A 27,649-nucleotide genomic window follows, 5' to 3' on the forward strand; every position below is an offset into this window, starting at 1 on the left:
TTTGTTCGGATTGATCTATTGGGATAGATTTTCTAATGCCACAGTGGGAACAGAAGTGATGTAACCCACGACTTTCAACCTTTCATACAATTGGTCGATGGGCTCAGCAATGGCGATGTATTGTCTAGGTAGCTTGCGGTCGAAGTTAGGTCTTGTTCTTGGAAAGTTTTGGTGAGTTGGAGATGATTGGAAATGGGATGGTTGAGAGTTATAGGTGTGATGGACAGTGGTTGTTTAAGAGTATCTGGGAGACGAGGGTTGATATGTAGGCGGTGATGCTTGGTATGTGGGCGGAGGTGTTTGATATATGGGTGGAGGTGTTTGATATGTGGGTGGAGGGGTTTGATAGACAAGTGGAGATTTTGGATCCTGGGCCACCATTACTGCCCCAACATCTCTCTTCTTCGATATGCCACCTAATTGTAGTGACTTATTTGTGGCTTATAGTGCCTCGAAGTTCGTTACCATCCAGCTCCTGATTCCTTCTTCTATTCTTTCTCCAAGTTTGATGATGTCAGAGAATTTGTGATGTTTGATAACCATCAACCTCTCATAATATTGTTGATCTTGTACTTTGACAAAGAATTTATTCTTATGTTCTTCATCCAGAGATGGCCTGACCTTGGTTGCTTCCGACCTCCAACGAGTAGCATACTCACAGAAAGTCTCAGTAGGTTTCTTCTTAAGATTTTGAATGTAGAAAACATCTGGTGAGTTCTCTGTGTTGAACCTGAATCGGTCTATAAAATCTGACGCCATACTTACCCAATTAGACCATTTCTTGGGATCTTGGATGATATACCAAAACAAAGCATCCCCAGTAAGACTCCTCATAAAGAGGTTTATCCTGATCTTTTCATCTTTCTCGACCCGGACAAGCTTGTCACAATAGGTCCTTAGATGAGCCCTGGGATCACCCGTGCCGTTGTACATCTCGAACTTGGGAGGTTTATACCCCTCAGGCAGTTCCACATCTGGTTGTATGCACAGGTCTTCATAGTTTAAACCTTATATTCCTCTGTCACCTTCAACACCTTGAACTGGGCTTGTTAACTTCTTGAGTTCTTCAGCTATGTTTTTAATGAGCAAGTCCTTCTCGGAGGATTCCAGTGTATAGGAGATTGGTTGGGTAGAGTGAGGTACAGTCTCCACATATATAGGGTTGCTTTTATGGGTGCTAGGGGCTTGGGTGTAATGATAGTCATTGGTGGAGTTTTGGGGATCGGGAATGGGTTATGGTGTGTATTGGGGAGTGTGGTAAGTGGTGGTTAGTAGGTACCGAATTGGTTGATGGTGATGTTATGGCGGAGTTTGTATGGGCAATGGATTGAGATTTTGGGGTGGAGTTGCTTATTGATTTGGTGGGGGAGGATTTTGGTTTTGTGTGTTCTGAGGAGGTGCTGAGTTCTTTGCGTTTTGTTGGTGGATGCCGGGGATATTTAAGGTGAGGGAAAGGTTTGCCAAGTTGTGAACCTACTCAAGTTCTCCTTGCAGTTCCAGTATCTTTTGTTCGAGTCTCAAGACTAGATCATTTGGGGCCGGAGTACTACGGTCATCTGAGGTTTCTGCGTTCTCAATATTCTCCTTTCGGATACCACTTAAGTTGTCCATTTTTACTTTTTCTCTGCCCTTTGTGTTGCTTGGAGGAGGAGGAGGTGGAAGGCCTCTAGATCTGGTATAATACACTGATGAGTCCAGTATGAGTGAACCAACCTAAGAGGATGGGAATAATAAAAATAAGGAAGAAAAACAAAAGAGGTAACAAGTCGGTGAGGATTTTGAAATGTTTGCAGTATTTAAACACATATTGCGGAAATGTAAATTCATGTCCTACTTTGGGAATCTTGTTGTGCCCGAGGTAGGCCTAGCAAAAAATAAATTTGGAAAACTTTTAATGTCAATGAATGCTTCATTTCATAATATAAAAATAGACGAATCCCAAAATGATACTAAGATAAGAAAATAAGTCACTACTAGCACTCGGCCTTATTACATTTGGAAAGCGAGTAAACCTAATCTATTTGGTCTCAGAAGGACCTTCCTCAGGTTGAATGCTCTCGTTGATCAAATCCTCCAGTTCATGTAGGTTTACCAGTAAGAATGCCTTTGCCAAATGTCCTCCTTTGTTTCCCTCAACGCTCTGGTAGTCGGTAACTCTCTTCCTCACTTTTTCTTCCAATTCCAACAGGTTGTATTCCAGATATTCCAGCTTCTCACTAGATTTGGTAGCCCTCTCTTTCCATTCATTGATTTGGTCATCTGATGGAAGATTCTTCCACCAGTCCATCAAGAGTGAGGGTGTGCTAACCGTACCGAAACTGGGGACCTCGTGCCTCATTTTCTGCAAAACAAAAGGGTTAGGACCATCTCCACTAGACTCGACTATTTATACATTTACGATCAGCATATCAGTATTTAGTTCTCCAAATTAATGCACAGAACATGGTTGTGTCCGTTGGAATTATGGAAAACTCGATGGACTTTTGGATAAGGCTTATCTTAAAGGATCATTATGCGGACATCATATTGATTCGACTAGGTTTGACCATGATGCATGCACAATTTTGACCAGAGTAAGGCTACTAAGGGGTTTTAGACTGGTACCCTTAAGTGGACAACTTGAGGAGAAAGGCACGGAATCGTCGACTGCACCACTGATCGACTGGTTTTACCGCAAATAAGCTTTTCCAAATTTAAAGGTAATAAATAGCAAGAGTGCAACCACTTATTAAGCGTTGCTATAGGATTTGATACGCACGAGTGGAATATAATGTGGAGCATGATTTATGCAACAATTAATAATATATAGTCAAGTATTTGCACGTAGGAAAAATAAATGCGGTATTTAAATAATTAAAAGACAGTTACAGGAAAAAGAGACAAAAAGACAAGTCAGTTTCAGGGATAAAAAATCATAAATGCTTAAAAGAAAACAGACAGTTAAATTAAAACAAAGGGAAAGGGTACGAGATAAAGCACGCTTGGACTAATTCATAAGAATAAGTTCGTTATGGTATGATCCTAAAGGTATCCCCAGCAGAGTTGTCATGCTGTCGTGCCCCTTTTTTTCCCTCCCTTTTTTATGGGGAAGAAAAGGTTTGGGTTTCGACATTTATGGGTAATAACTCATTTCCTTTTGGGAATTGGGTATTTTGAAGAGTCGCCACCTAACGGATTATGGTGTGTTAGGGCAACTAGAGCGATTAACTCTTAGATTGGTTCGCGTTACCAGAGATTTAGGGTAAGAGCTCGAAATAACCTTGAGGGGAAGGTGTTAGGCACCCCTCTCAGTCCACAACTGTGGGTCCCGGCCAAACATATATTTATGAATTAGTCCTTTAACAAACAAGTAGTTGAAACAAATAATTGCAAATAAAGCATGTTGGACATTGTATGACTCAAATAACAAGACACAGAATTTGAACAAGTTGTGTGCATAAAAAAAGAAAGTAAAGTTTTAAGCAAAGGAAATTTGGAAAAGAGGGGTCCTAGGTTGGTTAGCCTACAGGATCGCCCTACGCAATGCCCGGTAAACACTCCTCAATGAGGGGCTACACGTGACATTAGCGCTTAGTCATCATATCCCATTCTACCCAAGTCCCTCCCCTTGGTCATAGCCTAAAGTGTTCTAATAACCTTGACAATGCCTATGCGTGCACTACCCGTCCCATCCTTGTGGCCCTGGAGGTATTTTAGGACCTCTAAATCTGGGCAGTTCTAGACAACCCCTAAGGTGTTTTAAAAGGAGAAAATTCTAGGTGACAGGCAAGAACACATAGCACTTAATAGCTAAATACAAAAAGAAATAGTTAAGAGGCTCAGGTTTAGCTCCACAAGTAATGCACATAAGCAGCACATCTCAAGCACAAACAAGATTAGTTTTTATTAGAGAAAAGACCTAAACAGGACATCTAAGTGGGTGTCAATGCACAGAAGTATGCAACTTTGTTTTTATAAACTCGACAATAAGGTTCTAATCGGCTTGCCTACTTAGCTTAAACCTATTAAATCTGAACAACTTTAAATAGCAAAAAAGATACAGTTATCAAAGTTGCAGAATTTAAAATTGCCTTATAGGCTTGCCTAAACGCAGAATAGTGATGTCCTAAGAACATGATAACTACGTTCGATGGAGTAAAATAGTGAGTAGTTTTTAAAAACAGACTCTTGAGTTCCTATAGGCATGCTTTCTAGCAGTAGTGAATGAAGGCAATGTTTAAAAGATCGATTAAAGAAGCGGACAATTGATTAAGCCAATTTCCAATGAAATAACACAAATTGGACTGACTTGTATAACTAAATTGATTTTAATTCTATAGGCAGAATTCTGATTTTATTCCATATAAGCATGGTATTGTTAAGAACTGGTGTTAGAAACTTATAGGTATGATATCTAATGAAAACAAATGTAAACACCTGTTGTAACTGAACCTGATCACATTCTATAAGAATGGTATCTACTTAAAGAGTTGATTTTTAACCTATAGACATGATTTCTGTTATTGGAACCACTTAGACCCTATAGGCATGGTTTCTAGCATGTGGAGCAGACATAGCAAGTATAAAATCCTATAAGCATGGTTTCTAGCATAGTAAAGTAGACATAGCAAGTATAAAATCCTATAGGCATCGTTTCTACCCATACTACCCCACAGATATGTAACTACCCACCCCTTTTCACTAATCACCCCAATATTCATTTACAAATAATTATTACAAACCAGATGAATAAATTACATAAATAGATAAAAGAAAAAGAAGAAGTTACACTATAGGGAGCCTGAAGTAGGCCCAAGTGATTTCCCAAACCTCCAATAGCCTCATATGCCAAATTCCATAGACAATATCATTGTCTAGGTGCGTCAGAGTTCCCTAAGGATCTCAAGGATCCCAGGCAGTGCTCACACCTAAACTTTATAACCAAAACTGAGTAAGTGCAGTGTGGAAGAGCCAGCTCCAGTTTGTCAGAGTTCAGAGGGATCTCATAGGGATCCCAAGGCAGTCACACTCTGGAGGGGCAGAACTTAAGGACCTAAGAGTAGAGTGGGGTGCTTAACATAGTTTGAAAGAGTTTTAGTAAGAAAACAGTGTTAAAAGATACTTGTTTGAAATAGTTTTATAAAAATAACATACGGAGTTATTCAATAAGATAATTTTGAAAAGGGTACGGTGATCAACAAACAACAAACCAAACACAGAACCAGATGAGGTTCATCAGCACTCCAAGACATAGAATTAAACAGGTACAAACATTCACTCAGGGGTAATGGAGATTTGGGGCAAGTATTGGGCACATAGTAGGCAAAGATGCACATAGGTATAAAATTAGAGAAGTCCTGAAAGGGGTTCAAGGGATTAAGGTACAACATGAACTTCAGAATTAATACAAAATTAGACAGACTTAGGATAGCCAACTACTTTACACAGGAAGGTGCATGCTAGAAATTAGAGAAACATAAGCAAAGAAGAGTCACATTAGGGGGTATACTAGAAAGGGATTCATGAGCAGGCTAATCCTAAGGGGGTTGGACATATTCAGAAGCATGCAGTAAAGAAGACAGTGAAATAGACATGTTAGTTGCAGGTTGAACAACAAAACCATAGACAGAAACATATTAGAAACATGACAAACTGAAGTAGTAGAAGAAGCATATTGTTTTTGAAACTGAAATCGAAATCAACACATACCAGTGAAGAAAAATAGCAAGCACAAAGTGAAAGAGAACCCAATAGTTAGCCTTGGCTTGCAGCCGACTAACTTATAACAGTAGTAAGTAATACAAAAGAGAGCAGAAAGTTTTGAGTGTAAGAGAAGGAGTTTTTGAACCAATGTGTTCGTGTGTCTTGATTGTTAATGAGAGATAATATATATACTAGTTCGAAACTAGGTAAAATAAGGCAAGAATCACAATTGTACAGTAATTATGAAACTCAGAACCAATTAGAACAAAATTAGTACAAGTACTCCTTTAATTAAGGGAATCAGTTCAAACGGTAAGAACAAATAACAAATAAGGAAAGAAAGCAATGTGTAACTGGAGCATAACAGACAAGGGAAATAATTCAAACATAGTAGGCATAGAGTAAACAATTAGGGCTAGGTTCAGAAAAACTCTAATTAAGGAGATAGTCAGTAAGAATCAAGTACCAATGCAGACAGGGTAAGCAAATATATCAAATTGAGTAGGAAGGTAGGAATCGAAGGTTTAAAGGAAAGTGTTTGAATCAGACCAAGAAACAGGGAATTCAGAATCAATCAAAGAGAAAGTCATGAGTCAGTGTTTAGCATATAAATAAAGTAAGACTTGGATAGTCAAGAGTCGACATGCAACTCTAGCAAACATGAAAGTTAAACAATACTGATTCAGTGAGAAAGATGCAAGTCTTGATGTGAACAATCAAGATGAACATAAGCATATAGAATCAGTGTAAATTCAAGCTAAGAAACTCAGTAGAAACATATCAAGGCAAGATAGTCACGAGAAATCACAGAAACTAAAAAACAAGAATCGGTCAGTCATGCTGATACACAGAACCAAATGAAGATCCCTAAAAAATTAGGGCTTTCAACATAGACGAGTTAAAGATGTAGTAAAATAATATAATCAGTCAAGATATGCGAGAAATAGAAGTTTAAACATAAAGAATCAGTTAAACAAGGTTTTAAAAAGAAGTTCCGAAAATACTAGTTTTTAGAAGAAGATGAAAAACACTTGAAATCATATGTTTCTTGTAAAGAACCTCAAGGACAGTGTAAAACATTCAACAAACAAACTCAAATCGTCCTAGATCCGTAGAGATCTAGAAGGTATAGAAAAGAAATTAGGGTTTCGAAAGAACTCATATAGAGATGAAGAAACCTGTCCAAAAACTCAAATATCGTAGCAAATATAGAATGAGTTTGCTTGAAATCACACTAAAATAGCCAAGAACAAGCAGGATATGAACCCTAGATGCAAGTCGGCATGGCCCTGGGCCCTTGAAAATCTTAGAGAAAGCAAGCTGGCATGAGAGAAGCCATTAGAGGCTTAAGAGACGATGAAAGGTCACCGGAGATGGCCAGAGTTGGGAGGTCAGTGGTTGAAGATTAGGGTTAGATTGAGAGTGTTTTGAGAGAAGAGAGGATTTTAGGGCGACGGATGTAGAGAAGTGATTAGGGTTAAGGGGTCGTTTGGAATTAAAAAGGAAAGAACAAACGAGGGTCGTTGATCTTTTAGATTAACGACCAGGATCTGATGGGGGCCTTGGGTTGGGTAGGTGCATTTAGGGCCTGGGTCGGGTAATTTAATTAAGAATTGGGCTGGGTGTTTGGTTGAAATTAGGCTAAAATTGAAATACAATTTGGCTAAGTTTTAAATAGCCAATTTAACCCTATATAATTTTTAATAAATATAGATGATTTATAAAAAATAATTTTGTGTAATAAAATGATTTAAAATAGATATTTACATTTTAAAAATATAGAAGATCATTTTATGCATATAAATATAATTATGCGTTAATAGGGCTAGTATTGCAAATGTATGCAAATTAGTTTTAAAATACAAATAAAATTATAAAAAATGCACGAAAAATACTTAAGCACTATTTTGGTATAAATATAGGATTTGGATGGCTAAATTACCACTAAAATAATTTGAAGGATAATTGTTGGAAATTTTATAATTAAAAGGGGAAGAATTAAATCATTTTAAAGCCTTTAAAATTATAGAAAAATTATAAAAACCCTGTGCATGCTTATATATGCATGTATATGCTATTTTGAAAGTACTGTCTATAAAGTATATAGGAAAAAATTGGGTATCAACAATAACCTCTTTTCGGTGTTTTGAGTGCGCGAACAGGTTCGTAGCGTGTTTTACGATTGAAATGCATATATGGTTTGTGTCCGAGAGATTCCGAATGAGTGTTGGGTGCTAAAACAAAGATTGTTTTATTACTGATTTTCTAGTATAAAATAATTACGAAAATATTATTTTTTATCCCTTAAATTTTCAAACTTCCTTTAAAACTTCAAAACGTCATGTCTCCCTCATCTTAAGGCTAAATTGGGTAATTCAAAAGGCTATCTTAGGTGTAATATCGCAAGGATTATTTTGGAATTATCAAATATAAGTTTCGGGGTCATCTAAGATATGATTCGAGCTATAAGAGTTGTTGCGTTATTTTACTTGTTCCGAAATTTAGTCACTTTTTCTCACATGATTTTGGAGCTCGGATTTGAGCAATTTTAGAGTCCAATTTGGATTGGAGTAAGTATTTTTACTCGAATTCAATTATATTAGATGATTCTCTCTTTGATTTTAACATTTAATTTGATGAATCCAAAAGAGAAATTGAGGATTTTTGTCTAAACTTTTTTAAAGTGAATAATTGGGTTTTGAACATTTATTCGGAGTCGGATTTGAGTAAAATAAGTATGGTTGAACTCATAATTGAATGGGTTGTCGGAATTTGTGTGTTTTGTTGGGTTCCGAGGTGTGGGCCTGAGTTGACTTTTTTGTTGACTTTTAGTATTTGATTAAAGATTCGACCTTTATCGTTTGAGTTTGCTTCCTATTGCATTATTTGATGATTTAATTTTGAGTTGCTTTTGGATAGTTTTGATCCGTCTGGAGGTTGATTTGTGCTGGAAGGTGCTTCTAGTGTACCGATTTGGCTTGTTCGAGGTAAGTGTCTTGCCTAACTTTATTGATTTTTTTCCCTATTAATTGATATTATTTGCTACATGCGGGGGTGATGCATATATGAAGCAACAAGAGTATATGCATGTGCCAGGGTTAATCATGCTTGAGGGTAAATTATACGATTATTTGTGCCTTGTAGGATTAAGTGACCTTCTTGTTTCGCGTTTTACTTGACTTCAAGATTAATATGAATATGAAATTAAATGCTAGAAACGATGATTTAGCTTATTATAACTTGATTAAATTTTGACGGATTTTTTTTGAAATTATTTATGTGCTAAATTCGGTCGTCATTATACTGAATCACAAATACATAGCTACGATCATTATTCTTGAGAAATTGGATTCTATACTTGAGTTGAAGATCATCTTTTTGAGATTGGTTGAGATACTTGAACAATAAAATTCTTGAGGTTTATTGAATTGTTATTGGATTGGAAGCTATGATTTATGTTCATTTGGAATATTTGCTTAATCGCTCTCCTTGATGTTATTCATGCTTCCTACCTTGCTTGTTATTAATATACATGTACTTGGTCAGGAAGAGTGTAAAGCACGAAGGTGATGCCATGCCATTTCATATAAATTGCCATGAGAGGAAGAGCGCAAAATACGAAGGGTGATGCCGTGCCATGTGAGTTAAGCACGAAAGATGATGTCGTGCCATTTCATTTACATTATTATGTGAGGATGAGAGTAAAAGCATGAAGAGTGATGTCGTCTCATTATTTTTATATTATCATGTGTTCATGGCGCGAAGGGTGTTTCCGTACAGACGAGGACGAGAGATATGTATTATATTGTGGTATCTTTTCCTTGTATATATATTCATGCCTTTATCTTGAGTTGTTATTGTTGCACATATATTTTCTATGTGACTTGTCGTTGTTGTTCTACCTTAGTCCTCTATATCATTTGTTGTCGTATTATCCATGCCTTATATCTGTTTAACTTGTAAATATTATGCTTTCCTTCTTGTTTATCATATCTACATCTATACCGCATCTCAATTGTTGCACTTTTCGTATAAGCTTTCTACCATGTTAGTTATCCATACCTTCTATTTGTTTAGCTTATAAAGATCATGATTTCCTTTATGTTTGTTATATTTACATCTAAGCCTTCTACCATGTTAGTTAGTGAAATTTATTATCTTCCATCTTAATTGCTATCACTACTTCTATGCCTCATATACTGCATCATTTGTTATTGCTACTTGTGTAATTCCCACTTTGTAGTTATGGTTATTGGCATTTCTTTTACCTGGTTGGTATTATTATTATTATTATACGTATATTTGGTGAGAATGAGATAAATGCACGATGAGTTATGCCGTGCTATTTGATTTGATATTTTGAGTATACTTCTCACACTATGAAAGTTCTGGATTTACTACCTTAGGTTTGATGTTCATCATGATAAGGAAATGATTGTTTGTGATATTGAGGAATATTGACTGTAATTTCTTCTAATGATTCTATTACTGCTTCTATTTGTTCTTGTACTATTCTCTGTTATATTTTAGTATTGTTTCTATTGCTAGTCTACTGCACAGGTTATATCAGTGAGTATCTTTTAACTAAAAAGTCTCGTCACTACTTCATCGAGGTTAGACAATATACTTACTAGGTACATGAGGTCGGTTGTACTCATACTACACTTCTGCACCTTGCGTGCAGATTTGGAGTTTGAGTTGTTGTCTATGGCGGGAGCTGGCATCGAAGATGTATCTATGTTCCAGTTATAGTTGTCACTTGTCCTTGGTATCTTAAGATTTTGCTAATCTGTTTATGTATATTTCGAACAGATGGTGTATTTATGTCGTACCAGCTTTTGTAAATTCTAAGTCTTAGAAGCTCATGATTCGTAATACCAGTCCTTGGGTTATAGTATAAAAGTTCAGATAATTCTTCATTATTTTCTTATAAATCTCGTTTGGACTGTGTTGACTGTTAGTTGGCTTATCTAGCAGATTGAGTTAGGTGTCATCACGACTAGTGGATTTTGGGTCGTGACAATATATTTATTTAAGCAGATGTTTGGTTCATTATATTACATTTAAAATGAAATATATCATCTATATAACATAAAAAGTTTGTAATTTTGACAATTTTTCTTAAAGTAAATTAAAATGTAGATATAAAATCAAGGTTAGTTTAGTTTTTAGGTATTTTATTTCCATACAACTAATCATGTATAAATTATCCGTATGAGATCCGCTATAAATTAAATAATTGAGAAATTGCGGTATAAAATTATATTAGCATTTCTTATAACAAAAATGTAATACTAGAATTGCGGTATAAAATATATAGGAAGTCATGCGACTATTTATGAGGACAACAATGGGAAAACTTAATTAAATTTTTCTAAAGGGAAAATTTCACATTAGAACAATTGGGCTCCTTGAAGCATATGTAGAAGATGTGAGAAGAAGAGAGAGTGAAATCAATGGTTGTGAGAACACAGATTTAACTCCATAGCTTTTAGAAGTAATGATTATAAGAACACAGATTTTAAGTTTGCTAATACTTTTAAAATATGTACAATGCGGGCTAGATAAGGTAAAACTTAAAAATATGGGTCATTTTTTGTTATGGTGAAGCCATGGTTATTTTCTTGTAATTCCAACTTTCTTAAACGTAATTTGAGGTGCAAGAGTTTGACTATAGTGAAAACTTTTAATTTCCATTCCCATTGCTTTGCACAAGATTTAAAAAGCCTAAGCCGCTCAAATGCACAAAAGAAAATAGGCAAGTGAAACTCGTGAGCAATAAGGGAATATAATTGAAAAAAAACAAAAGCACAAAGATGAAACCAAATGCTTAGCAAGGAGTTTCAAGGCACTGTAAAAGGAGATATTCAAGTCATTATCAGAACAATATTATTAATTAGTTTCATCATCATCATCAAAGAACACTTTGATTTCCCTTTTTTTTTTGGGTATTACAGATAAAAAAAATGAAAGTGGGCGAAAATGATTCCTATATATTAAATCCAGCTTTATTCGATTTGATGAATTTATGTTGTACTTTACTTATTTTGCCTATCACATGATTTATGATTGCCACATGACTCACAAGTGAAGTTCATGAGTAAACACTTTTACGATTTCAAAGAAACAAAAAGACTGTTATATATCGTAAAAAAAAAAATAAGTAAAAAATATAAATTATAAAAATCATACATTAAAAGTATAAAACTCGAATAATCTACTCGAATAATCTATTGGGATTGCTTTATTTGGATTACAAATTTGTAGGATTAAGTCACAATAATTGTTATTTTTGCGATGAATTCTATAAGTAGGTTAATATATTGACAAATATATAAAATTGTCATATCATAAATTATTGTATAACAATTGTTATGCAACCATACTTTTAAGTAAATTTTTGTCCATCTTGTCCACATATGTTTTTAATATATGTATTCTTATTTTATGTTTTATCTAAGGCAGAATAATATATAAATTCGTTATAAACAATGCTGGTATCAAGTTTAATGCATATGTTATTTTTAGTTTTATGCAATTAGCCAAATACGACCTTAAATTATGCAAATACTAATTTTTCTTAAATGGTCAACTTTTTGTTTTTGTTTTAAGGTAATTGTCAACTACTCAACCTGTTTAAGGAACCACTATTATCTTTCTTTAAATAATAATAATTTATTTCTCAAAATAATTTAGGCTAGTAGAGTAGTAGTGTCACTGGTAGGAACTAGGAACTAATAAAACCCCACCAGAAATAAACGGAATCTTCCCTCCCCTCCTTTCCCCCAACACCCTTTCCTCTCTATCTTTCTCCAAATTTTCCTTTTCTCGTACTTTCCAATCACATCAATTGTATTCGCTTAATCACGGAGCAATTGCTTTCTTCTACTGCACTGATTTTTTTTTTTTTTTTTTACGTTCAGATTTTTAATTTGGTTAATACTGTTGCCTATATAAGGTAGCATAAAACTTTGGTTTTTACTCTTTAAAATGGCGATGGACGATAACGAAAGTTGCGGAAGCCGAGCTATGGAGCCGTCGTCGCCGAAACAGAGCCGGCTTCAGAGGCAGAAGCTTCAAGCGTTTAACGAAGTGTTGACTCGATTACAGGATTTGAATCTCGATGAAGTTAACCTCCCTGGCTTTGAAGACCAGCTTTGGCTTCACTTTAATCGCCTCCCCGCTCGGTTAATTTCTTAACCCCTAACGTGTACTTTTCGTTAGGTTCTTTTTCTCGAATTTTAGTAACTTTTCGTTTTAGGAATTTTTTAAATTTTGTTTAAAGGACAAATTATTTAGTTTTGGAATGAAATGAGCTCGGATAAAGTTTAATGGTATAGAAGATACTTATAACTGGCCGGCAAAAACTTAGGCACGCCCCGGAGTTTACCAAACTATATTAATTTACTACTGTTTTTTAATGAGGTGAAAATATAGAATAATTACCATGGTTTAATGAAAGAAGTGTATGCAGAAACACATGTCATGTATCTAATGGTCTGGTGTAAACACTCGGTGGGGGTAAGTTTTACTTTTTACCTAATTGCCCTAACTAGTGGAGATGAGGGGTTAATTACACTGAAGGTCATGAACTTAATTTCTAACTGTAGGAAAATCATAGAACTAAACTTTTTAACCAAAATTAGTGAAAATTAAGGTATTTTTGGATGAGTTTTGGCCCAACTTTGACTCGTTTTTGACCAAATTGTTATTTTAGGATATTTTGTGTGTTGAGTGATATTTTTTTTAGAAAAATTAGTTTGATGATTTTCCTGCAATTAGACTATAAAATCGTTTATTATCTGTGAAATTAACCATACAAATGAGCTTGATGATTGATCAATTTTCTGTTTGTTGAATTCGTATGGTTGATTTGGGAATCAGCGAATTATGTTTCGTCTAAAAATATACTAGTTTTTGTGATCAAATGAGATTGTCTACTTGTAGTGGTGTATGGGGATGAATATGGTTGCATGCAGATATGCATCGGATGTGAATGTGGAAAGAGCAGAAGATGTGCTCACGCATAAGAGATTACTGCAACTAGCGGAGGATCCTGCGAATAGACCTGCTTTTGATGTTCGCCTTGTGCAGGTATACTTTCCTGTATTATCTTTTTCCTTATGTTATTTGGTGCATGAGATGTTAGCAAAATTTGTGCAACTTATCCCCATAAATTACGACACATGATTCAAAAAAGATAACAAAGGGCAGCCCGGTGCACTAAGCTCCCGCTATGCGAGAGGGGACCACAAGGGTCTATCGTACACAGTGTTTTCAAAGACTCATTTAAGGTGCGCTTAAGCCCTGAAGCTCAGAAAAACTCAGGGAGGGCGCTTCACCTCACTTAAGCCGCGCTTCGGTGTAGGCAAGGCACCAAGACGTGCCCCTTATTGCCCGTGCGTTCTATCTTAAAAGGGGCAATACTAGACTACAAATATAATCGGCAAATAAGTGTATTAGTTGTTAAGGAAAACAATATGAATGAGTTTGTTACATTTCGCTTGAAATACATATATATTTTTATTTTTTCTTGCATTGCGCCTTTTATAACTAAAGCCCACACTTAAATTGCCCTTTGCGCTTAACGCCCCAATGGACCTAGAGCGCTTTTTGGGGCATTTCGCCTTTGACACTAATCGTACTCAACCTTACCCTGCATTTCTGCAAGAGGCTATTTCCACGGCTCGAATTCGTGACCTCCCGGTCACTTGGCAGCAACTTTACCAGTTATGCCAAGGCTCCCCTTCTCAAAAAAGATAACAAGATAACAAGAAAATGGCAAGAATGACATTTATAGTGCAGAGGAGGAGTACTTATGAAGATGAGGGTCTTAAAACATGATGAAGACAAAAAAAAGGTTAATGGGTGGTGTGAGAAAAGAAAAATAGGGAAAAGGTAAAATGTGATTATTAAATAATAGTAGCACCACCACTAAGAGGCGTGGGGATGGTTGGGATGCCTCCATCCTAACTAAAGGTCTCGGGTTCGAGCCCTAAGAAGGGATAACTTCTTGGTAGGGAGCGCTTTATCCCTGTAGTGAGCCTAGCCAGCGTGAATATTAAATGAGACCAGTGGGCTACAGATATTTGATGGTTTAACCAAAAAACAATAAGAGAAAAATAAAAAAGAAAAATAAGATAACAACCTCAGCACATCAAATTGGTAGTTATGTAAAAGAGTTTTTTCGTTGTTACATAACCATGGATTTAACGGTACAAGTTTATAAATTTTAAGTAATAATAACTATTTCCATTGTATTTAAAGTAACAATAGAATACAAACACAAAGTCCCAACTTTTGAAAATTCCAACCAAGAAGGTACAGTGGTATCTTTCTTGTGGTGTAAAAGTCTGTAAAAATTAAGTTGAAACATTATGATTTGTTAAGGACTTCCGTTGGACTACTTTCTTAAAGGTCAAGTGAGATTTTCTTTGGTGGTCCTAAGTTTCAATAGGCTGATGTGGTTAAGATAGTCAATGCAATGGTGTTCATTGAGTTAATTTATCAATATACCCTGTTATCTGAAAAGTAAAATTACAGCTCTTGTGGGGAGACTCTTTTCTTCTTTTTTCCCTCCTTTTTCTTGTAATTATGACAGTGGTGTTTGGTCCCCCTCTTGTGGAGTGTCTTATATGGTTCTAAGAGGCATTCTTAATGCCCAAGGAGTTGACTCTGTGGTTTTTAGGCTTCCAATGGGAAGGGGCTCTATGTAGCATAAGAACAATAGGCTAGAGAATAAGCAAAAGGCATTGTGTTCACTAGCTCTTAACTAAAGAGTGTGCAACAAATTACAATAAGACTCCTCGACTAGGCGTACTGCCCCAAAGGTTGGGAAGGGCACGTCTCCCCAGATCTATGATTGATCTACGATACCGGAGATGACATAAAGGAATGATCTCTGGACATGTTATCCTCCAGTAGAGGCAGGGAAAAAAAGAAGGGATTGATCAAACAAATATCCCTAGCAGACTCTAATCACAAGCATAATTGCCTGGTTAGGATGAGATGCCTAGTCTAAGTTGAGTATTAATTGGCAGATTGTTATCATATGCAAAATCTCACCTTAAGTCTCATAATACAGGTGCATCCTACGTACAATGGAATCTCAATCAACTCTGTTGATGTAGATTCTACAGTTAAAGACGAATGCGCAAGGTATACTTTAGTTAAGCATTAAGGTCGTTTTTCTTTGTATTGATCTTTTATATTAGTTTCAGGCTTGTGATTTTTCTGTCCTTCCATCCTTGAGTTTTCAATTGATTTGTCTGCCATCTTTTTTCCTCCCTACATCCACCTTCCAGCATCCATCCTCCTCCAACATTTGGTTCATCACCAAGTCTACAGGCCTTCGAAAATCATGATAATAATGCTCATGTAAATGATGGAGAAAATGATGTCAACCCAACTTCACGGACAACCAGGTAAAGTTTTCCTTAACATTTGAGTCGTTATACCGTACGACTTGTGATGCTAGTTTGGCTTCTTAACCTTTTATATTCTTGTGGGTTCGTCATAATTTCTAGTTTGCTGTTTTATTTCTCACATGCTTTCGTGACTGTCAATATCTCACATATATGCACGGTTAGCCCTTTCCGGAAGAGGAATGAAAACGTTCTTTGCGCTTTCACACAAAATGCATGGCCTATGAGTATGCTACTTTTGGATTATATGATAAGTTTGTTTTAAGAAACCTTAAACAAAAGAGTAGGAGTATTTATTTTCTAGAAGTTACAGATCTTTTATGAAGAATATTTATCAAATAATTTTTTTTGAAGAACAACAAAATCGGAAATAAATAAAGTTATACATCTCATGCAATCATATTTGGACGAAAATATCTAATGAATTGTCAAGCAATTGGGTAAATTTTGGATGAATAAATTCAATGATTGTTGCTATTGATTGTATTTTAGGATGATTGTTGATTGAATATAGAATTAGTGTTCCCTGGGGAACCCTTATGGATGTTCCATTTCCTTTTCAAACTACAAGAAGTGCAGCCCTTCTGGTTAACTCAATTTGTCTTAGTCCACGAAGATGAGCAAAGCCAAAATCTTGTGATATTTGAGCTTAAGCTTGACTTCTCAGGTTTTTACCTATTTTAGAAAGGAAGACTGGGCATGACGTTCAGGCTAGCTGAATACTTAAAATCATTTAAAAATTAAATGAATCACAACCCTAATATGTAAATTTCAACCCTTATTATCAAGCAATCCATTACTTGATCTCCTGCATGTCAAATTGTATTGAGATATTAACGTAATAGGTCCGGAAGGGAGTGAGTAAGAATCTGTGTTTGATGTATAACAGCAGCATCTATTTGATCTCTAAGTATATGCAAAATACTGGAGTCTTCTTTCTACTTTAAGGGGTCGTTTGGTAGGATGCATTAGACAAAATAATGTATGCATTAGCTTTGTGTATTAATAATACCTTGTTTGATACACTTTTTGAACCTATGCATTAGTTATGCAAGCATTAGTTGTACACCTTATTTGGTATTATCCTATGCATAACTAATGCATAAGAAACCATGGTATTAAAAATGCAATGAGTTTTAATTCATGCATTAGCTTAGTTAAAGACAAAATTGTCCTTCAAAATTTGCTTGATTAAAATATGCTATTATATTAATGCAAGTAAGAGATAATCCAAGAAAGTGAGAAATAAAATTATATACCTAGTAAATACATAAACACTTAGCATATTTTTTTTAAAATAAATATTAAGTTCTCTACTACAATATAGGTAGACAAATCAAATAATTTTATTAAAACCCTGTTCATATAAAAACATTCCTCAACATATGTTTCTTTTTAAAAAAAATAAAGTGATGGGCTAGTTATGAGGGTATTTTTGTAAACAGACAATTCTTTAAGAAATTGTGCAATGCTTTAATACATCAAACCAAACAATGGATAAGAAATATGTCAGCATAACTAATGCAACCATTACTAATACACCATATTCTGCATTATTCTTATACACCTTACCAAACGACCCCTAAGTGTTTACCCTCAGCATAGCGCTCTTTACTAGTCTATGTATCCCTAAAAGTATAACTTCAAGCCGATTGACTTTGCCGCTCTGCATTACAGAACAAGTGAAACTTACTTGTGTCAAATGTAAGTACTAAACATAAGAATAATTGCATGGTAGTGGTAGGGGTGTTTGGAAGCTATTATAGATGATGGACATGGTGGTTGAAGGATGAGATAAATTTTTGCTTATATCGTCATGATCATGTGAGAAGAGATAGAGAGGGGAGAAGCTGAGGAGGATGGTAGATGGTCACGATTACAAATTTCTGGTGGTGTTGTTAAGTGATAGATATGGATTGTAGTGAGAAAGAACCACCTTTCATTGCACTTATTGAAGAGAGAGGAGAGGAAAGGGGGGCTTCTAGAGTTAGCAATGTCAGGTAGACTTATGACTTGACTATATATGTGTGGGTAAGCAAGTAAATTGCTCAATCTTCATGCCTCTTGATCCTATTGCAAGTGAAATTTTCATTTGAAAGATAACCATTAAGGTCACTTCTTTTATACTTTGGATTCTTTTCACAAATTTTCTTAATGACGATTCCTTTTTTAACTGTATTCAAGCAGTATTCTATGTGCCATTGAATTTATGTAGGCCCATGCACGAGATTACCTTTTCAACAATTGACAAGCCAAAGTTGCTCGCTCAGGTAGCTCTCCCTTTTGGAAATCTTCTTTGGTCCTTACATGGTACTTGTGTGTAAACATTCTAACTGCAAGGAGTTTCAATACAACTGTCCTTGAATATTTTATGTAGGTATTACCATAAAATTTTCTGAAAATGAGCTAGGCCTCTCAGAAATCTACTGTTTGCACATATATTGAGACAATTTAATTTGTTATTACAATCTTGACATACGTATACTGGTAAAATTTGTGGTAAAAATGACATCCCTTATGTTTGGGTTAGGTTCAAAATTATCTCTTAAATATACTCTTGAGTGATTTCGGTCCTCTAAATTTGCTAAAAGTGAGCACTTTTGATCTCTGTCAAATATTAACAAACTTTGCCTGTTAAATTTTATGGGAAGGATGAAAAAATGATTTAACCAGAAGTACTAGGAAAGTCCTGTCAGAAATCGAACAACAAAAACTGCATCAAACACCAAAAATAGATAAAAACTAACAAAAACCTCAAGAAGCTGCATTAGACTCCAGAGGGCCTGTACTCTAAAGTGGATTCTCTTTGCAGAAAAATTTGATCTTTAAACTTAAGGCACCAGGATTAACATTTCTCACCAACTAGAAGGTTTCGGTACTTTAATCCTTGCACTACCACAAACCTATGTTCAACCCAGAAGGAATGCAAGTGGTGCTGTGATAACTTCTTAACCTTCCTAAATGGTTGCTGTAAGATGTCTGTTGCGTGCAAGGCCTGGAATCCTTCAAAAATCGAAGGATATCTATTAAAATATTGAGATGATTTATATGGACCAACATCCTTTTTTATTTTACTTGTTTATCTGTCTCAGGCATTTTTATGGTTATTTCATTGATTAACTAGTCCACATTAAAGTGATTTTCTTGTGAGTTATAATTGGTTTATCTGCAGAAGCTTCCAGATATCTTTCAGTTTTTGGGAATGTTGGCATGTTAGTTTTGATCTCATCTTGTTTCCTCTGAAAATTGATGTTCATCCTGGTTTGTCAGTTGACTTGTATAGTTTCTGAGATCGGTCTGAACATTGAAGAAGCTCACGTTTTTTCCACGGCTGATGGTTTCTCCTTGGATGTCTTTGTGGTTGATGGATGGCCATATCAGGTACAGTGTTAACGTTTCTTTCTATAGCGAAGCAATTCTTTTGAAAGGTCTGTGTTTCATTCTTCTAGTTATACCTATTTGACCGGCGTAATTGTTGTTACACACTGAAATATATTGGAAAAGAATGTCATATGGTTGCAAGTCTGTAAGTAAGAGATTGAATTTTTTCCTTTTTTCCCCTACAAGGACACTTACATTTGGACCATTGCCCCCTGGATTGTTGGTTGCCCGTCGGTTCAGTGTTTGATTTTTTTGTTAGTTAAGATTAGTTTGCAATTCTTTTCCATGAGTTACTGTGCTGTATCTTTCTCATTTTTGTCTCATAAATTTCACTTTAAATGGTTTCACTTAATTGTTGAGCACACAAGTCAACAAGATGTTGGCTTCGTTTTTGAGATGCAACATATTCTCAAATGTGGGGGCATATTATGTCCTTGTTCTCTTCCTATAATAACGAATTTTATAAAGCATGTTTCTGCCTTCTTTTTTAGTGGGTAGTATATACTTCCTACTTATTTCTTTAGTGTGAAATTCTAGGAAACAGCGTTGCTGAAGGGTGAGCTGCAAAAGGGAATAATGAGGAGCAAGGTAGATGTTCTTGTCACTTGAAATGAGAATGAATGGCATTTGAAATATTCTACTCTTTATATTATGTGTTTCATGTGAATGCCTTTTCTTTAGCAATATCAAGGTGTTGGTATCGTGCTGTTTCTTATTTTTAGAAATTCAGTGCATCCTCTAGAGAAATCCTGAAATAACAACAAACCCAGTGTAATCCCACAAATGGGGTCAGGGGAGGGTAGTGTGTACGCAGACCTTATCCCAACCTTCAAGAAGGCAGAGAGGTTGTTTTCCGGCTAGACACTCGGTTTAGGAAAGGTAAAAGAAAGGGCAACAACAAGCACACCAATTAGTAAACCGAAGCAAAAATGCAAACTAAAACTAAGTACTGCAATCAGAAAACCGAAATGAAAGCAACAACAAGTAATCACAGAAGTCAAGGAATATGAAAATACACAAATAACACTAACTCGTGTACTAAAGCTACTGTTATAGACATGGACAACGCTCGGCTACCTATCCTAATCCTTTACCATTATTCTCAACCTCCACACAATCCATGGTCATGTCCTCAGTAAGCTGGAGCAATACTATATCTTGCCTGATCACCTCTCCCCAATACATATTCGGCCTACCTCTACCTCTCCTTAGGCTCTCCACGGCCAACCTCTCACACCTCCTCACCGGTGCATCTGTGCCTCTCCTCTTCACATGCCCGAACCATCTAAGTCTCGCCTCCCGCATCTTGTCCTCCACAGGGGCCACGCCCACCTTGTCCCGAATAACTTCATTTCTAATTCTATCGAACTTGGTATGCCCGCACATCCATCTGAACATTCTCATTTCAGCCACCTTCATCCTGAAACAAGTGGATTCAAAATCTATGTACTCATGAATGGACTGCTCATGATTGCATTAATTTGAATTTGGTATGTCCACTGGGAAGAGTTCATCTTTGTCCATTTGATTCATGATATCAGAAGCTGTCGGAAGCCATTGGAGGTTGAAAAGAAGAAATGTATGTCTTGAACATAAGGTCTTTGCCTGTGCTTTGGTGCTGCTTTCTTTCATTCTTACTTTAGTAAAGTCTTTGCTTAGGAAGGTTGCCTTTGATTGAGGACAAAGTTATAGCGTGATTTTCTTTTGATAAGGATATAGCGTGATCTCCAGTAGAGTAATCCTACAGTTACTTTGCTTCTAACTGTTGTTAAATCAATTTCAGTTTTCCAGTCCCGGTTTCCAGGGTTGAGCGAAGAATTATTGTCAACGAAACTTGTGCGTGATGTATTTATTAATAGGAGGAAATAGAAGGATTATTAGTCACATGGAGATTATTTTTCTTATACATCGTACCAAATAATATATCTCGAATGCACTTCTGTAAAAGAAAATATAATCCTTGATAAAATTTGCAAGGCTTGGCTTAGTTGTTACTTGAAAGCTTGCATCTATGATAGAGCAACAATGCATGGCAAAATCATAGGTTGGTACTTGGGAGGATACTTGTGTTAAAACAAGGCTACAAAATAACCTATAACCGCAAGGAGGATAATATGAGCACTTATCCAGTCACTAATCAACCATTCCTGGAACTTTCTTTTTCAAAACTTCTGGAAGGACTTACTTGAAATGAGAATCTGAGGAAAAATTATTTTTACGCACTTTAACTATGGTAGGTTCCCCTGACCTTTTGATTGCCCATCTAGGGTTGCCTATAGAATTTTCTGCAGGTAATTATGTGCAGTATGCATGTGGTTTGGGTATGAAAATGATAAAAGGAAATAAACATAAAATCTTTATAAATGCAAAAATATGTTAGGTGCCTGCGTCTAGATACGCTTACAGTATTCGATCGACGGTGTTCTGTGTGGTGTTCTTGATATTTCTTCCAACCCTTTCTTGTTTATGACATCATAACAATTTCCTATAATTAAAAGGTGAATGACTACCATTTCATCAAAAAAGTAAAGGTAATGAACTACATGATCTACATTGTCCTTTATTTTGGCATGTGTGCCAACAATGGTGATAATTACTGTATGGCTGTTGTAGAAGTTCTTTGGTAGTCTGAATAATTGAAAAAATAGAAAGGGGCATAAAGGAGGTTCTTAGTTTGGTCATTTTACATGTCTGCACCAGATTATGCCTGCTTAGAGTCCACAACCGGAGTTCTCTATTACTTTCTTCACCGCACGTTTTCTCTTTAGTTGGATACTTATAGATTGGGGTTTTATATTTGGACGTTCTGTGGTGGCAAACCTGTAATTTCCGGGTTTTGTTTTTTCAGGAGCAACCACAACATTCTGTGGCTTCTTTGAACGAGCAAGGTCAAACAGTATCTGAATCAGTTTCTAACTGTGTGAAAATACCTACTGATGGAACTGATGACTGGGAAATTGATACCCGTTTGTTGATGTTTGAAAACAGAGTTGCATCTGGGTCATTTGGAGTTCTGTATGATTCAATTATCTATTTCTTGCTTTCTAGTTAAGTTTGTGTATCAGAAAATTCAGAAAATTTATACTGTCTCTTTCAGGTATAAAGGCACCTATTGTAGCCAGGAAGTGGCTATAAAAGTTCTGAAGCCAAAGCAGTTGAATATGGATATGTTAAAAGAGTTCTCACAAGAGGTTTTCATTATGAGGTGTGTCAGTCATATGTTCATGGTCATTCTGGAATGAGCAGTTTCTTTAGGATTTACAACCTCACTTCTGTTCATTTATGTGAAAGAGGAGTCTGTCCATAGGTTACAGACTAATCAAGACCAGATTGTTTCAACACTTCTAGAGATAGTGGCTTACTCTACAGAAAAAGTTATTTTATACCAGAAGAGAATGTGCTATTTTTCACTCCTTAGTCCGGAATTAAATGTCCTGTTTAGTTTATCAAGTGTCAGCATAACCAATACCCCAAGTAGAATTGAAAGATGACTGAGTAGTTCTTGGAAAATAAGATTTTTCTTTTGAAATTTTCATAAAAAATACATCAATATAGTATATCTCAAAAAATGATCTAAGCGACTCTAGAAAGTTAAACAGGACATTCAATTTGGGATCTAGGGGGTTACTTTTTCACTTTAGTACTTGAATTGGTGATCTCTGTACATGCACCATAAGTATTTCATAACTCTTTCTGTAATTGGCATTTGGCTGTTCATGGTAACAGACGTCACACACATAGTGAAGGATTAAGTTAGCATGAAACCCGATCAGCTTCTGCCCTTATAAAGAATTTCCTTACCTTATCAAAAGCTTGATCATTTTCTGAAACATGATCTCATCTGAACATCGTCTGGTTAAAATAAAAGATTCTCTTGCAATTGACGAACCATCTTTCTAGATTAGGTCACCGTGCCAATCTTTTCTTACACATGGCAGTCAATTTGTCGTACCTCCTTGGTACTCTATTAATGGAATTTATCTTATCCAAAAAAAATATGGCAGTCAATTTGTCCTGGACATGATTAAACTGCACTTTGGCCTGAGAAATAATAATAAATCCAAAATATGTATGGGAATTCTGCTTGTGGATTTAAATTTCCAGTGTCTCAGTTTTAATTTCCTTGTTGATTTTCTGTTATTTCCTGTTGTAGGAAAATTCGGCACAAAAATGTCGTTCAATTTATAGGGGCATGCACGCGATCTCCAAACCTATGCATTGTGACTGGTATAGTTTTAAGCTTGAAGTATTGTGATATTTGGTATCAGAGAAATGCTGGGTCTCTGTTGATTTCTTTTGAATTTGCCAAAATTTTGAACCATGTCTTTTAGCTACTGATACTACATTCTATCTCAAATTACTTCTAGAACCTATGGGTATCTATCCTTCTCCATCATATCAATTGAAAGCTGCATTTTGATTACTCTTGATCAGAGTTCATGTCCAGAGGAAGTATTTACAATTTTTTGCACAAGCAAAAAGGTGCCTTTAAGCTTCCTACTCTCCTCAAGGCTGCGGCTGATGTTTCTAAGGGAATGAATTATCTGCACCAGAATAAGATAATTCACCGGGATCTGAAGACTGCCAATCTTCTGATGGATGAACATGGAGTAAGTCCGAGCTGGATCTCAACTCTTTTTAAAAGCTTGTCCAGTTGTCGTAAAGTTTTTTTCTTTGGAGTCTAGGGTATTATTTCATTTGTTACTAAGCTATAGTATTCAGATTACTATATCCCATTGTTTGAAGCTTTTGAAAAAGGAAAGATCCCGGGCTTATCAAGGTTAGAATTTCACTAGCAGTAGAGAATATGCGGAATAACTTTCTTGTATAACTAGGCTATCCAAGAGTATTGAATGAGACATGGAAAATGCTATCTTATGATAGTTACATCAAGTTTTTGAAGTGCATAGGTACTTCTAGAGCTTGCATATCCTCAAATGCCTTACTGATGAAGATCCTTATCAAAGAAATTTAGTCCAAGGTAAAGAAGAGGAGTTGTTAATAGAATACAAAACTGAATTCGTAAGAATAAAGAATAAGCAAACGAGATCGAAATGCCAAGTCAGATGCAGTATACTTACTACTATAATCCTATTACATGTTCAATGGGTACTATTAAAAGAGTGTGAGCTTGATCAATAGATAACTCAAATTACTTTATAGTTACAAAAGGTGCAAACAGTGCGCTCCACAAACTACCATACTGCCGTAATATTCTTGATAATATCTATACCATTCATTTCTTCATTTTAAGGAAATAAAACAATGTGTGTTCCTTAAATTATCCAAATGCTAAATGCCAGCTTTAAGACAACGATCCTTTTCTATTCAAAGGTTTTGTTTCTTTTTTTTTTTTGCCGGTGTATTCTCATTGATTTCTAGATCCATCTCTCTCCTGTATAGGTTGTTAAGGTTGGTGACTTCGGGGTTGCCAGAGTGCAGGCTCAAACAGGGGTGATGACTGCAGAAACTGGAACATATAGATGGATGGCTCCTGAGGTGTGCAAGATGTAAATTTCATATATCACCCAAAACTTCTTACAATATCTTGAATTCGGTTGGAAGTCATGAAACTGATATATTACTTTTCTTGTTCACATCATGTGTGATTGGTGTACCAAATATTCCTTTTATCTCATGCTTAGGTTTTGTCGTTCCACAAGAAGAATGAAGTTCACGTGAGATTAATGGATTTGTGATGCCTAGACACCGGTGTTGTCAAAGGCGCGCTTAAAGCGCGCTTAATCCCTGAAGTGAGGCTCAAAATACGTTGAGCTGAGCGCTTCGCCTCGCTTTGTGGGCGCTTTAGTGTCGCATCAAAGCTCTAAGGCATACTCTTCCTTGCCAATGAGTGTAATCCTGAAAAGTCGATCTTAAACAATTGATATTTCACTTTATCGTGAATTTTTTTTCCATTTCTTTGTCCATATAATTGTTATTCATGCTTATAATGATTAGTCTTGGACTACATGCATATTTTACTTTTTCTCCCGTTGCGCCTTTTTTCATTGAAGCTCACGCTTTATTTGTGCTTTTCGCTTAAAGCCCCAATGGACCTTAGAGCTTTTTTGCACTTTTCCCCTTTGATAACACTGCTAGACGCAAACAATTCTTAGTCTTACATGAGAATGATATTGACATGATAGATGAAGATGTGACATATAAAATTAAAGTAGGGTTGCTGAAAAGGAGGAGTGCTACCGGAAGTATATTATACAATAGGAAGATTTTACCAAGTATAGAATGGTTGTGACAACCAATAATGATGTATGGGAGCAAATGTTGGACCATTCAAAGCCACAATACAAGTGCTACAGATGTGCATATGTCAAGATGGATGTGCAATCATACAAAGACTAGACAAGATTTACTATGAAAGGATAAAATTAGTGAACATATGAGATAGTTTGGACATGTCCTACCCTCTGGATGTATCAGTCAGAATTATGGTACTAGGATGATTAAAGATGTTAAAAGGAACGAGGTAAACCTAAATTCGCATAAAGACAAATTGTCTGAAAAAACCTACCATCTATCGAAATCCATACGGATTAAGCTAAGAAATTACTGGAATGAAAGCTAAGGATCCATACATGAGAGAGAGGTCAATTAGGATTTTGGCATAATTGTTGTTCTTGCACTTACATTAGGTGTTATGTTCCTCTGGAATATCTTCAGTATGGTTGGAGATTTGTACATCAGTACAGGGATAAGTATAAGTATGAGTTTTAGAAAATCGCTAGTTTTAGAAAATGATTAAAACTAGAGTTGTTCGTGTTCGTGATTGAATATTGGAATAAAATGGATCCATATAGAGTAGATTGTTAATATAGCCGAGCTCAACTAGTTTGGAGCTGGAGTTGTTGGTTGATTGATTGACCTAATGAAGTGTGATTGTCCCTTCAAGCTGTGCTGGGGCTCAAGCGCGAGGAGTCACTTTCAATAATGTTTTACTGAGTTTTAAGTCAGTTTGCTTCAGTGTACTCACAAGAATTCCGTTTACAATTTGTCATGCTGAGGGTTTAAGATTTTGCTGAGTATAGTGTTTAGTATTTGGCATCTTTGCTCTTTATTTTTCACCATTCTTTTATATCAATCCCACTTCAACATTGTATTTCAGTAACGGCTGAAGCCTAATTTGTGATAAACCATTTGTCAGCAAGTTTGTTTACTTCAAGTTGTTTTATGATTCAACCCTAAAATAGGTTTCTTGTTGTTGAAAGGTAATTGAACACAGACCATATGATCACAAGGCCGATGTTTTCAGCTTTGGTATAGTGCTGTGGGAACTTCTGACTGGAGAAGTAAGTTTTACTGCTACTCAGTGTCACCTAGTATTTCTTTATCACCGAGACTTACGTCATGTCTATGATGGGGCAGATTCCATATGCATGCTTAACACCCTTACAAGCAGCAATAGGCGTTGTGCAACAGGTAATATGCGTGTAATGTCATTTATATTTCTAGTGAAATCTTTTCTTGCTGAGCTACAATTCCTTGTTGGAATGATGATATCAGGGTCTACGGCCAGCGATTCCAGAGCATGCTCATCCAAAGCTTGTGGAACTCCTTCAGAAATGCTGGCAGCAAGACCCAACTCAAAGACCTGATTTCTCAGAGATTTTGGATATTCTGCAGCATCTAACCAAGGAGGTATGATATTTGCACCAGATAAACAATGTTCTGTTGAAGTTCATTTTTAAGCCCAGTTATATTTGCTATAAAACAGGTTGGAGATGATGGGGAGGATAAACACAAGGACAAATCAATTGGTGTCTTTTAAAAGGGGCGGTCATCACTGACATTGTCAAAGTGATGCTGGTGCTCGGGGTTCCGGATCCATTACAATGTACAGAGTTTGAGATGACCAAGGTTGATCTAAATTAGTTTACCTTTGAAAATCCCGAGCTCCATCTAATTTCTGCTTGCTTTCTTTCCTTCCTTTTTTTTTCCGCCGTTGATAATTTGTTCAAGGTGCAAGATGGTGAGGAAGATTTTGGAAACTTTGTAAAGAATGGCTGTGATTGCACCCAAGTTCTAGTTGCTAACCGTTTTCTCTAATTTGCTTATTTAGAGTTATTATGTTTCTTTGCAACTGTTCTCAGGCATGGCTCGTCGGACTATTTTCATAGAGTACAATTTTTCTTCTATATGGTTAAGTC

The 27,649-nt window shown here is 35.9% G+C and overlaps 1 protein-coding gene across 3 annotated transcripts; it reads left to right on the forward strand.

Annotated features, from left to right (window-relative positions):
• The first annotated feature begins 12,376 nt into the window (after positions 1-12,376).
• On the forward strand, positions 12,377-27,548 carry LOC107768679 (serine/threonine-protein kinase STY17). Of its 3 annotated transcripts, none has more exons than XM_016587821.2 (16): positions 12,377-12,869; positions 13,630-13,776; positions 15,767-15,840; positions 15,987-16,106; positions 18,322-18,376; positions 19,377-19,487; positions 20,025-20,075; positions 22,336-22,502; positions 22,585-22,692; positions 23,641-23,714; positions 23,922-24,097; positions 24,891-24,986; positions 26,711-26,791; positions 26,868-26,921; positions 27,006-27,140; positions 27,217-27,548. In XM_016587821.2, exons 2-16 carry the CDS (start codon positions 13,636-13,638, stop codon positions 27,268-27,270), a joined length of 1,497 nt encoding a protein of 498 aa, XP_016443307.1. In that variant the 5' UTR covers positions 12,377-12,869; positions 13,630-13,635; the 3' UTR covers positions 27,271-27,548. The 3 variants fall into 3 exon arrangements, 2 of the variants coding, with proteins under 2 accessions (XP_016443307.1, XP_016443306.2); XM_016587820.2 differs by having other exon boundaries at positions 12,385-12,869; positions 13,662-13,776; XR_012707589.1 differs by having other exon boundaries at positions 12,448-12,869; positions 13,662-13,776; positions 24,891-24,997.
• The last annotated feature ends 101 nt before the right edge of the window (positions 27,549-27,649 follow it).

Source organism: Nicotiana tabacum, chromosome 3 (assembly GCF_000715075.1).
Source record: "Nicotiana tabacum cultivar K326 chromosome 3, ASM71507v2, whole genome shotgun sequence".
Classification (NCBI taxonomy): domain Eukaryota; kingdom Viridiplantae; phylum Streptophyta; class Magnoliopsida; order Solanales; family Solanaceae; genus Nicotiana; species Nicotiana tabacum.

What these genes read in the sequence shown, in the direction of transcription:
- LOC107768679 (XM_016587820.2), top strand. Translation starts at nt 12,673, where the DNA reads ATGGCGATGGACGATAACGAAAGTTGCGGAAGCCGAGCTATGGAGCCG. An exon ending in CCAACTTCACGGACAACCAG is followed by an intron (nt 16,107 to 18,321) that starts GTAAAGTTTTCC and finishes GAATTTATGTAG; the next exon opens with GCCCATGCACGAGATTACCT. An exon ending in AGCCAAAGTTGCTCGCTCAG is followed by an intron (nt 18,377 to 19,376) that starts GTAGCTCTCCCT and finishes CTGGTTTGTCAG; the next exon opens with TTGACTTGTATAGTTTCTGA.